The sequence below is a fragment of the Rosa rugosa genome, chromosome 7 (genome assembly GCF_958449725.1).
Source record: "Rosa rugosa chromosome 7, drRosRugo1.1, whole genome shotgun sequence".
Classification (NCBI taxonomy): Eukaryota; Viridiplantae; Streptophyta; class Magnoliopsida; order Rosales; family Rosaceae; genus Rosa; species Rosa rugosa.
The window spans coordinates 26,189,511-26,201,861 of record NC_084826.1 but is presented as its reverse complement, the minus strand read 5'-3'; the positions used below and the strand labels follow the sequence as shown (position 1 = coordinate 26,201,861).

Sequence of the window (12,351 nt, the reverse complement as noted above, 5' to 3'; positions counted from 1 at the left end):
GAGAAGTCACAGCCAAAATGATATTCCTATTTCAGTTTGCAGCGTGCCGCTGCACCGCAACGGCAGCGTTCCGCTGCCAATTAATAAACCAAAGTTGTTGTAGCTACTTCATTTTTTAATTTTCATTAATATTTGCAGCGTGCCGCTGCACCGCAACGGCAGCGTTCCGCTGCCAATGACCAAATCTATATGCAGTAATCCAACTACAAGTCATAGAACAAGTCACCGACAAGATAACTAAAAACTAATGTCAATGGACAAGTCAATTAGTTTACAAATGGTTATGTCACTGTACATGTAACTATTAAAACCTGTAGACACAAAGAATACTGAAGGATTTATAAAAGAAGAAAACAGAAAAACTGTCTCATAGTCAAAAAAAAAAATTCCAATGAGTAAGCACCTTACAAGCACTTCTTATCATTTATTGAAAAAAATGAAAAATCAAAACAAATATTCAAACTGTATTGGAGTCACTTGCTATGTCACTTGCCATGTCACTGTTAAAGGCATGTAGGCAGAATTGAACCTATATCGGAGCTGTACAACTCTTTCTGTTGTGACCATCACATTTTCCACACCTACCACACTTGATCACCCTGGTTTTCTCGCTCCTTTTTCTGAACCTCTTCTTTCTAGGCCTTCCCGGTGGTCTTCTAGTCAAAGGCGGCTGCAAGATCACAGCATCTCTACCAAAATCATGCACTTGCTTCGAAATAGAGGGAAGAGGATTAATTGGGAAAGAATAAGTTTCTCGATATTTATCCACCTTGTACAGCTCATTGACATACAAATACGGGGAAGAACCATGTTGTTGGATCACTACAAGTGCATGGGAACATGGGAAACCATACAGCTGCCATTCTCCACACGAACAAAACCGAGTTTCCAAATTTACCATGCTATTGTACTTTTGGCAGTGAACTTCATACACATAGGTATCAGACCTGCTCACTCTCCAATGCCTTCCGACTTCCAAATTGTCCTTCAGCTTCTTTTCAATCACTGGGCACAACTCAGACAACCATTCATGAGCATCCTGCTTCCGAGCAGCAATTGAAGCCATGGACTTCACTCTAATGCCATCATTAATATCAAGAATAGGAAGACTCTTCAAAGGCAACACCCAATTATTGAAAGACTCAGCCAAGTTATTTGTCATTTCACCAAATCTTTCACCATTAAAGTAAGCCATACACCAGTTCTCCTTGGGAAGATCTTCCAGAAATTGAGCAACTATGTCACCGCCTTCACTCCTCAAGATTTCCATGTTGAACTCATACATCTCCGGTGTGCGAGAATAAGCACAACACATAAACAAGTAAGGAATCCGATCCTTGAGGTAAGATCCAGCTGGAAATTTGTCAGAAAGGTTAGACATCAGGTGTCTAAAACAAAACCCATGTGGATTATTAGGAAACACTCTAGGGAAAGCACTAACAAGCCCAACATGACGATCAGAAATGAATGTCACCCTCCTCATAGGGTGTTTTGCAAACTCTTCAGCCAAAACCTCAAGAAAAAATCTCCAATTACTCTCATTTTCAGAATCCACAATAGCATAAGCAACTGGATACAAGCCAGAACAGAAAAACAAAATAATGTCACTGCCATGTAACTGTTAATGTCACTGACCATGTCGCTGACATAACTGCAAATTACTTGACAGTGACATGGCCAGAGACATGTCATTCAAATCACAGAACATTTAGGTCATTGGACATGTAACTATCAATGAACATGTAAGTGACCATGTCAGTAGCTATGTAACTAACCATGTCACTTACTTTACAAAAAAAAAAAACAAGACATGGCAGCAAATAGAAAACAAGAAAAATAAAAAACTACAAGTAATGAAGGAGATTCAACCTTGATTGGCATCCTTTGCCGATGCAGCAATAATCTGCCCCTTGTACTTGTTGGTGATGAATGTAGCATCAATGAAAAGAATAGGTCTACAAGATTGAAAACCCTTCATCCATGCACCATAGCTCACAAACATACGCTGAAACCTGTGTGTTTCTCGATGAAACTCAACCACTATCCTAGAGTCGGGGTTTGACTTCATAACAGACTCACTGAACCAAAGTAGCTGAGCATAAGACTCAGCTTCATCACCATGTAGGGCTGTTTTTGCCAACTCCGTACCATACCAAACTGTACGATAAGCAACATCCAAACCATAATCACTCTTGATCTCATCAGCTATATCAATTGGCTTTTTGTTTGGATTGGCACGAATCTTATCAAGCACAATAGACTTGACAACCTTGGATCCCATCATCTTACTCTTCTGCAAACGAATCACACCATGACAAGTGTGAACATTAACCAACCTTTTAATCATAAAGAAACCATTAGCCCTACATAAATAAGCCTTCACCAGCCAATTGCAGCCTTGAGAATGTTTCTTAGAACACTGAGCAATAACACGAACCTTGTCATTTCTAACAAACTCATATGAAAAGCCAATTTCTATAGCATACTTACGCAGCTTATCCCTAAACTCAACAACCCCACCCTCAAACTTTTGGCCTTCAGAATGAATATAACTCTCCCAACCTTTTGTCATATAACTCTTCGGTGCCTCTGCCCTATAACACCCCAAATAATCATTCTCCTCAAGCATGGTACTAGAATCCTCACACACTGTGTTACTCACCACACTTTCACTAATAGAAGGCAAATCAGTCACAAACACTTCAACAAAATCAGAATTGTAACGAACCAAATTCCTAAAAATCATTCTCATATCAACTTCACTCTCTAGAAAACATGAAGTAGAATCCGGAGGAATAATGTACCTCAACATGAAATTGCCTTGAATCAAATCCGGAAAACGAGAGCGTATGGAATTGCATAGGTCAACAAACGACCAATTATGCAACAATGGAACTGTCGCTGCTTCACCAGAATAAATAAACTTGACAACATAGCTAGTATCCATAACAACTGCACAAGAATAAAACAAATCACTATCCATGTCACTACTAAGGAAATCAACAGAATCAACACAAACAAGTCACTGCCAAAGTAACTGTTAATGCCTGAACAGAAGAACAACATCATACTCGCAAAATAAATGATAATTCCTGAACAAAACAGCAGTATTAAAAATGTAACTGGCCATGTCACTGATAAAAAAATCACAGTATAGAACAAATATAGTACAGCAATAGCACAAAACATCATCAACAATTCAACATAGCACTGAGTCCGACGAAGGAGAAGAAAACAGTAATCCAAAACGAACAATTCAACAATTTAACACAAACAACAAAAATACACTGCAAAATCCAAAACGAACAAATTCACAGAGAGATGGCTTACCGATCAAATCAGAGAAAACCAGAGAGAGGAAGAAATAGAGAGACTGTAACTAAGCACTGAGTCAACGAAGAAGAAGAACACAATAACGTGATCAAGACGAACACCGACGAAGCCAGAGATCCAGAAAAAGAGAAAAGAACTGAGGAAGCTCCAAAACCACTTTCAGATCGTCGCAGAGGCACAAAGAGAAATCGGAAGCTTCCGACGGAGAGGGCGGCGAAGAAAGAATCTCGGAAAGAGATCTCCGATCAAATCGAATCGGAAGCTTTCTGATCAAAGGAGAGAGAAAATTTGAGCTCCCCGATTTTGAAATGGAAGGTTATAAAGGTTTATTACCTTAGGGGCAGAATCGGAATGATAAAAATTAAAAACTGACCTTTTTTAACATGACCTCATTATTCATAAGGACTAAACTAATATTAATAACAATTTACAATGGACCTTCTTATCAAGTGGAAAACTAGGTGACCTTATTATCATTTCACTCTCTAAAGTGATCTTTTCCATCATTTCCCTAAAAAGTAAAAAGGAAAAAGAAATTAAAAAGGAAAAAGAAATAACAAAGGGGTATATTGGACATTTCACCTAAGGCCAACTCCTAATTTGACGCTGGAGGGACCAATCAGACAGAAATTTTGACGCTAGGGACTTTTCAGATTAATTGAGAATATCAGGGACTGAAACGAAAAAAATGTCATAGTACAGGTACTAAACATAATTTAATCATTTTTAAAACTCACCCGAGCTTTATCTATTTTTTCGCAATGTTTTAATATGGATTAAATTATGTTTAGTCCTCCTCGCCTTGCTTTGCTTTAGGTTACCCTTGCCTGCCCTAGCGTTAGCCTCACTTTGCCTTTAGTTAGCCTCGCCATAGCACGCGCAACAAGCAATGACAGCCTGCACAGCCGCTCACAGCACACTACTAAAAAGAAGTGCATTTGCATCGAAAATTTGCGGCGGAAAAGTATTCCGTCTCGAAAAGTCAGCTTTTGCGATGGCACATACTACAGTATATTTTCCGTCGTAAATATATGAACTTTTGCTACGATTTCAATTTTGCCGTCGCATAATCTTACATCAATTTTGGCATTTGGACCTATTTAAGAGTTTCTTCTTACATTCAAGATAGTATGTAGTCTTCAACTTGGAGAAAAAATTCTTCTCAAATGTAAACCCTAAAATATACATCAAACTCTATGGAAGAAAGTGACGATTCAGTAATTGAGCAAAACATCATTTTGGTGTCTTTGCACAAGGTATGGGTTTAGACGTTTTATGTTCTTCTTTTTTTCACTATCTTGATTACAATTGGTCTGTGTATTTGAAAATCAAGACATATTCGGCTTTTAACGTTTTGCCTTCAGGCCATTGAGATATCCCAGATATAGACCCCATCCCTTTTCATCTCCCATGATTTTCTTGTTCTTTATTTTTGTTTTGTGCATGAATTCATATATGTATTTCTATTACTATGAAATTCATAAGATTTTTTTTGTTGTCGGTAAGAGGGGGAAAGGTTAAAGAATAGTACAATGGGCTTTTGGAGGCATGAATAGAATCTTCCAAAAAATGGCTTTTATTTATTTTATTGGACAATGGGCATTTTGGGAAAATTAGGGAGATGTAGATAGCATATTGGTTATTTGTAAAGTAAATTGGAGGTCTATTAAGTAGGGAGATCCAAATGCCAATTTTGGAGGTATGCATAGAAGCTCTCATTGATATATCATCCGTGTCTTTTATTTTTGAACACTGTTGTGTCTCTCTAAACTGTAAACCGAAAACTGTGACTTTTGCTATTTGATAATGTGATATGTATTAAAATATAATTATCTAATATCGAATAATTAATATATCATTCATAATAGTAGAAAATAATAAAATCATGACTTTTATATATACAATATCTCTATGTTTTAGATATATACGGTATTTCTAGAAATAACTTTTAACATAAATACAAATCCAATAAAAAAAAGTCTCAATTAAAACCTGATAAGAAAAACGAAGTCTCAATAAAAATCTAATGGTTATCCATAATTAACTGCTATGGTGGGCTATTCCAATTAGGTTGTTTTAGGCCTCAACAAACATTTTCTTTGTTGCATCTGGTTTCATTCTTAGCCAAGAAAATCTGCCCAGCAAAGATCAAAACGTCGATCAAGCCACAAGATATGTAATGAGTAAGCCCCAGTCCCCAAATGAAGTTTCCGTAAGAAATTACATTGGTTTTGATTTGGTGTTTACGTAAAATTGTAGGTTGGATCAATTGGATATGGGTAGATTTGGTGGGTGAATGCGGCCGTTTGAGAAACTTCAAAATTCCAGAGCAGTTAAAAAAGGAGAGAAATTGGTACGTTTGGCGGCAGAGAAAGTTATGTTCGTGGTGGGTCAAAAACCGTCTGGAGAAGAGAGAGGACGAAAAAAGGGAAGGAGGAAGAGGGAGAGACGGCAGAGATCCCGAAGTCGATGACATGATCGAACAAAAATAAAAAGGAGATCATCAAATTCCATCTGTAAAATCTATTAGGCCCCGTTTGGATTTGAGGATTCTGGAGTGTGGATTTGGATTTGGACTCCTCAAATCCAAATCTATCTGTTTGGCAATTCTTTTTCAGGTGTATTTGGATTTCAAATCATCTTGCTCAAATCCACACCCCAATTTTATTAAGAATTTGAAATTACTACTAAAGGGTAGTTATTTGAAATCACTTCTGTCTTTATCTAATCCTCTCTCTCTCTTCTCCATCTCTGTTCACCACGACGCTCTCTCTCTTCTCCGTCTCTGTTTCACAACGACGCCGGTGCGGTGGTGCACTAACTGAAGGAGAAGGCAGGTTCATCCACGACGACAAACCGGAAAGAGTCGTGGCGGTAGATCCGACCAACCCGAGCGCCGAACTGAGCGAGAGAATCTGGTCGAAATCAACGGCACCGATTAGAATCTGGGTAACTTTCTTCCCATGAAATCCTTTCGGGGACAATTGCAATCCAAACAACAATATTTGAAATCAGTAAATTCTGAAAATTTTAAATCTAAATCCAAATCCAAATTCAATTTCCAAACGGGGCCTTAGTGACTTGTGGATTGGGTTAAGAAATTTCTTAAGCAGTAAGAAACTGCACGTGGACTAGTAAGGACTAAGGAAGGAAGTTTTGGTGTCATATATTGCTACCTAGCTTTGGCTAGAAGCCTAGAATACAATCATCAAGTATGAATGCACTTATATGTCACATCCCACATTAGCTAAATAGAAACAGCAACCAAATATCGACCGCGGTTACATAATGAGAAATAGTTGGTATAGTACGGAGTTACAGAGACTGAAGCAAGTAGCTTTAGCAACATTACGGTATATTACATATACATTAGACATGATCGATTCTGTAATGGGATGGAGAAAAAGTATTAGGGCTGTCACTCGGTCGGTTCGAATCGGTTATAGGTATTACCAACTTCAAAACCAAAGCTTTCGGTTTCAAAACTGAGTTACCAATTACCAACCAAATTTTTCGGTTTTTAATTATATCTATCAAATTCGGTATTTCGGTTTTCGGTATTACCAACTTTAGAACAACTAATTCTTTATAATATAAATTAGAATAAACAAAACTAGGTTTTTGAATTTTATAGTCATAAACATTGTATTCATCTACTAATTATAGCTTTCTTTTGTATATATGACATCAAGTTTTTACAATTTTCACTAAAACTAGGTTATTTAACCATTTTTGACTAAGTTACTTAAAATACATGTACTATTAATGTAGTAATATTCCTACTATTATAAAAGTTTTTATGTTTATTTCTTAATATACATGTATGTGTATTGAAAACTGTAGTATATAAATCTAATATTTAGATAATCGGTAGATTCGGTATTTACCAAAACCAAACTAACTTTTTCGGTAATTTTTTATTTCGGTTTTATCGGTCTCGATTATCAAAAAGTCGGTTTACCAAACCTAAAACATCAGTTGGTATTCTGTCGGTTTGGTAATTACCAAACAAGCGGCAGCCCTAAGAAAAACAGAAAACACATTATGGTACTATCATCCATCATGACTGTTAAACATACACAGCACGCTCCATTTATTGAAGTTGGTGAAAGCTAACTGGAAGGAGGAAATTAGGGACCCATGGTTGCAAGTCACGGTACTTTAGTCAATAATGGCGAATTGCATGATTGAAAGATACTTCGCCAAAATTGCTGGGAAATTTCCTTTCTGCTTTTTATCTCTGTATACTTTCTTGGAAAATATGTGCACAGTATGATTTCTTATTAGTCTGGTTTGATTCTGATGAAGGATCAAAGTTTGTTCAGAGTAGATGAAGAAAGTTGCTGAGGGAAGATCAAAATGTAAGCTAGCTGAAAACACATTCGACTTGTTTTGAGTGTTGGAAAAGCTACCAGTATTCAACTTCATTGAAAATCTAGTTGAGAACTAGCAATTGAGCCCCGCGCGATGCTGCGGGTTGTTTTCCTATACAGAGTTTTTTTTTCCTGAATTTATACGTAATAGAGTACCTCATAATCTAATAAGCGTTAACTAAAATTGTTGATTTCTTGTTATTTTACAAATTGCGAGAGGAAAATAGAGTTTAAAAAAGAAAAACTCATCAAAAAATAAAAAAGCATTAATCTAAAAGTGATTTGAAGGGTCTCCAAAACATGCTGCAAACAGAAAATCTATAATGAGCATTGTTTCGATCATCTCCAAAACATAAAAAAAAGGTAACAATTTCACCTCAAAAGCACGAAAACTTGCAAGACAACAAACAAATCCTAATGTTGATCGACAAAAACTGGAAATAATGACATCCCAGCCACAAATAACATAAACCAATGAAAAGAAAACAACTAAAAAGTAAAATCAAATACAGGAGGGGATTCAGTCACCATATTATTTTCAGCGGGATTTACCTTGATGTCACTCGCACAGAAGAGTATATACTCAATCTTTATCTGCTAGCAGGATTTGTTGTCCATCTTTTTTCATTCCTTCAGTTCCAAAAGAATGTACTGCCATTTAAAGAATAAAATTAGCACCATTTTATATACCCAAAGCTCATATTACACCATACAATATATATCATAAGCTACACAGAGACTGTCCTTAAACCATTTCCTACTTCAGATAGGGATTTTTCAGAGTAACCAATGAATCAAGTACCTACCTCAGAATAGAAGAAACAACCATAGTAAGACAAAATGAAGAAACAAAATTATACAAACAAAAGCTTTAGTTTCCTGCATATAACCTTCAGATCTGACCATCTAGTGATCCACATCATTCCCCAAATGCAGATTCTGGACTTTCTTATTATGAGCCAACTCAGCTGGGTGACCCTGAACCAAACACATTCATTATGCTAATGAACAAACAAAAGTAGATAGATAACGAACAAACCATACTTCAACAGAAAGGTAAAGAGGTAAGCATTTGAAAATTACTAAAAACAGTTGGAAGCAAGTATTTACAATTATAGAAAGCAGAATCAGTAATTGCAATAACTAAGCAAAAAGAAGAATTACAATCAGGAAGCTTCCTATAGAATTTACATTTTTACAAAGAATGTTTTCCAACACACATATGACTTGAGCGTAGACTGTATACGCTGAAGTTGGCATAGCCTTTAGCCTCTTTACATAGCTCAATCAGATCAATAGATGCCAAATGTTCCAATGCTTCCCGAAACACAGCGAACAATCTCATAGGATTACACTTCTATATTTCTATGTATGCAATTGCACAAAAATGTTTCTTTTCTGGAATTAAGGCTCTCAAAAAGTTCAATGAAGACAAAATCCAAACACTCTGAAAAGTATCCATCAGATTAATCTACAAACCATCAATCATAATGTAAACTTTATGATCAAAATTGCAAATCTGACGTCAAATCAAAGAATCAAAATCTCAAATTTTAATCAAATCTGGGAGATAAGATTTGAAAACCAAACTTCTTCCATTTGTTTTCAGCCCAACCTTTCTATCTGAGAGTATTAAAATAATTTGGTTTTTGGAACTACTGTAAATGGAAAACAGAGCGTACAAAATAAAACAATTTAATCAGATAAGCTTCAATTAAGGAAAGAAAGAGATAACAAAAACTTTCATCTTCACAGATTGTAAACGGTGAGAAATCGATTAGCATAATTAGGAAAGTGAAAAGAAATAACCAATCAAAGGAAATCAGATGAATAGATATGACGGGGATATTGATTTTATTAAGCTCCAATCTTACCAGGCTTTCACTGCTGTTGATTTTGATGGCTGCGTTTGATGTTGTGAAACAATGAAGACGGGCGTTGACAGAGGCTTCCTGAAGAAACCAAGACTCAGAGATTTTGGTTATATATAGAGGGGGAAGGAATGGCGGAATCGCCATTGATCTTGGTGGCTCAGTTCATCGTCTGGGAGTTGATAGAAGCTTCGAGACCTGACAGATTTATACACCAATGGCAGCGTGAAATTGTGGGAAAAATCTAAGGGCAGAACCGACATGTCACTGTAGATGTACTCTTGAAACCTATAGAACTGCTTCCAATCTCTGTAGATCTCGTAGGAGCATCATTTCATGGTCATTGCAGAAGCTATTGAAAAATGTCAAAGCTGGTAATATATAGAAACATATACAGTATCCTTACGATGGGTTCTGTATACTCTTTTATTCCAGAATAATGTTTTTTTTTTCCTTTCATTTTATCATCATCTCATAACTTTGAACATCCAATTCGGCCTAGTTGCCTTTTGTTTTACCAAATTCATTTCCTTCATTAGAGCTGCTTTCAAGTTTAAAGTATTTCTTTAAACAAAGGAGACAAATGGCCAACCCATGTTTAGCAAATTTTATCTCAAGGTAAGCTAAGCTCAGATAAATAACATCGGTGCCAATGATACATTAAAAGTTTCTAATGGCCAATGATATATTAAAAGTTCCTAACAGCCAATGATACATTAAAAGTTCCCAACAGCTCTACCGATTCAAACTGGCAGGCACTATACCATTATAGAAGTATGTCAAATATATAAGATTATTTATGAATAAACTTTAACAACAATGGATATTCTCATCAAAACATCTAACTACACCGAAAACATAACAAAGATACAATCTACAATGACATAACTCCAAGCATAGCTAAGCAGTCAATAATATACACTGTAAAATATTATTCGACAAAAATAGATAATGAAATAATAATCGCATTCATTTAGCAACATTCAAGTGAAACCAAGCAAAATTAACTATCACTAATATTGCATTTCTCCATGAAACCAAGAGAAAATAATTACCTGCCAGCATCGCAAACGCATCTTCATTTCCAACTGTACTCGATCCTTCGACTACTTGTTCCTCAAACACTATAACCAAAAACCAAACAATACAAATTAGTTTATACACTTAAGTACAGATTATTCATAGATCAGTGATGAAAAAACAACTTCCATAAACAGCGAAAACAAAGGAGGAGAAACGAAATGGAATACCCACTTCTTTTCCATCTCTTCGAATTAACTTGATCAAATTGATTAGATTTACATCCTCCTTCCAACAATCTTTTGACCCGTTTCGTTGTGCTCGTAGATTCCATCACTGCAACAATAGATGTAATCCAATTAAATTTTTAGAGCATCATATTGAACATATGCCTAGAAAATCAGAAATTTCTAACAGCTAGTTCTGGTGAAAGAGAAACAGATCGGCATACCTTGTAAGCTGAAGAAGACGATTGGAGTCGTTTAGAAATAGATTTTCTTTCTTTCTCTTGGATTGCGAAAACAGAGCTGGAGTCGTTTCTGGTCTGAATTGGAGAAACAGACGGTACCTCTCTCTCTCTCAATCGTTCTTGATAATTGATCTCTCTGGATGAATGGTTGTGCTTCTGAACTTGATTATGCAGCAAAGATGGTGGCTTTGGAATTGGATTTGATGGATGCTGATGTAGACAAAAGCCTCTGTCGGTGTAGATGGACGCTTCCAGAAAAAAGGAGAGAATGGCAGCTTGTAATTATGGGAAATAGAAAGGGCAAAATCGACAATCCCGGATGTCACTGTAGAATGAACAGTATAACAGTGGATCCGTCTTTAGATCTAGTTGAGAATGTGTTCTAAACACTTGGGTTTGAGGGAGGTTCCGTTTGTAATGAAGTCTTAACAAAATGTTTTGTAGCTGCAATCTTTCAAAGTCTGAGTCAATGGCTAAGAGGTCCGAGACCAAGTTACAGTTGAAAGCTGTACTAGGTATCATAGCCAATGAAGTGGACCAAACTTGCATTAACTTGATAAATGTGTAAGGTGCCTTGCTATAAGATTGATAAGTCACTTCATACGGCATGCTTCATTTTGAACAGTGGGTGAAAGCAATAATGGTGGCCCCTGAATCGCTTACTTTTTGAACGATTGAAAGATATTTCACCGAAACTGCTAGGAAATTTCCTCTGTACTAGCTTTTTACTTCTGGGCTTCTAGCCAAAGCTAGGTAGCAATATATGACACCAAAACTTCCTTCCTTAGTCCTTACCAGTCCATGTGCAGTTTCTTACTGCTTAAGAAATTTCTTAACCCAGTCCACAAGTCACTAATAGATTTTACAGATTAAGTTTATTTGAGAACTAGGCATTCTATATTTGCTATTTTGCTTGTTTCCAATAATTAAATAAGTAATGAAAAAGCAAAAGTAAACAAAATCAATCCTAATATCTGTATACTTAATAGTTTCATAGTGCCCCATAATAAAGGTAGAGCAAATGAGAAACCTTGCACACTGAATAATAGTGAAGGGAATCAAGACAATTTGCTAGTTTGGTGACTTGGTCTACTTCACTACAAACCTATATGCATGGTACTTTACATTTACAAACCCCTTCAAACTCACAGTTTTAGAATCATCATCAATTGTTACAAAAAAAAAAAAAAAATCATCATCAACTAGCTGAATATTAACTCTAAATGCATTAGTAATCATACAGATAAAGATAGATCAACATCCTTACCTTGTCGGCCTTCACATT

General features: G+C 36.1%; 1 protein-coding gene across 9 annotated transcripts; it reads right to left on the bottom strand.

Annotated features, from left to right (window-relative positions):
* Nucleotides 1-215: 215 nt before the first annotated feature.
* On the bottom strand, nucleotides 216-11,852 carry LOC133720165 (uncharacterized). Of its 9 annotated transcripts, none has more exons than XM_062146348.1 (9): nucleotides 11,049-11,841; nucleotides 10,832-10,933; nucleotides 10,633-10,701; nucleotides 9,581-9,775; nucleotides 8,597-8,684; nucleotides 8,259-8,357; nucleotides 2,805-2,952; nucleotides 1,870-2,672; nucleotides 216-1,569 (listed from the first exon to the last, which is right to left on the bottom strand). In XM_062146348.1, the coding sequence occupies exons 7-9, from the start codon at nucleotides 2,945-2,947 to the stop codon at nucleotides 530-532; spliced, it is 1,986 nt and encodes a 661-aa protein (XP_062002332.1). In that variant the 5' UTR covers nucleotides 2,948-2,952; nucleotides 8,259-8,357; nucleotides 8,597-8,684; nucleotides 9,581-9,775; nucleotides 10,633-10,701; nucleotides 10,832-10,933; nucleotides 11,049-11,841; the 3' UTR covers nucleotides 216-529. The 9 variants fall into 9 exon arrangements, 8 of the variants coding, with proteins under 8 accessions (XP_062002332.1, XP_062002334.1, XP_062002330.1 ...); XM_062146350.1 differs by having other exon boundaries at nucleotides 1,870-2,293; nucleotides 11,049-11,814; XM_062146346.1 differs by having other exon boundaries at nucleotides 1,870-2,952; nucleotides 9,581-9,929; nucleotides 11,049-11,852.
* Between the last annotated feature and the right edge of the window lie 499 nt (nucleotides 11,853-12,351).

Coding starts and splice junctions, on each gene's coding strand:
- LOC133720165 (XM_062146346.1), bottom strand. CDS start 2,947: ATGGATACTAGCTATGTTGTCAAGTTTATTTATTCTGGTGAAGCAGCG. Junction 1,570..1,869: donor GGCAAAGGATGCCAATCAAG/GTTGAATCTCCT, acceptor GCTTGTATCCAG/TTGCTTATGCTATTGTGGAT.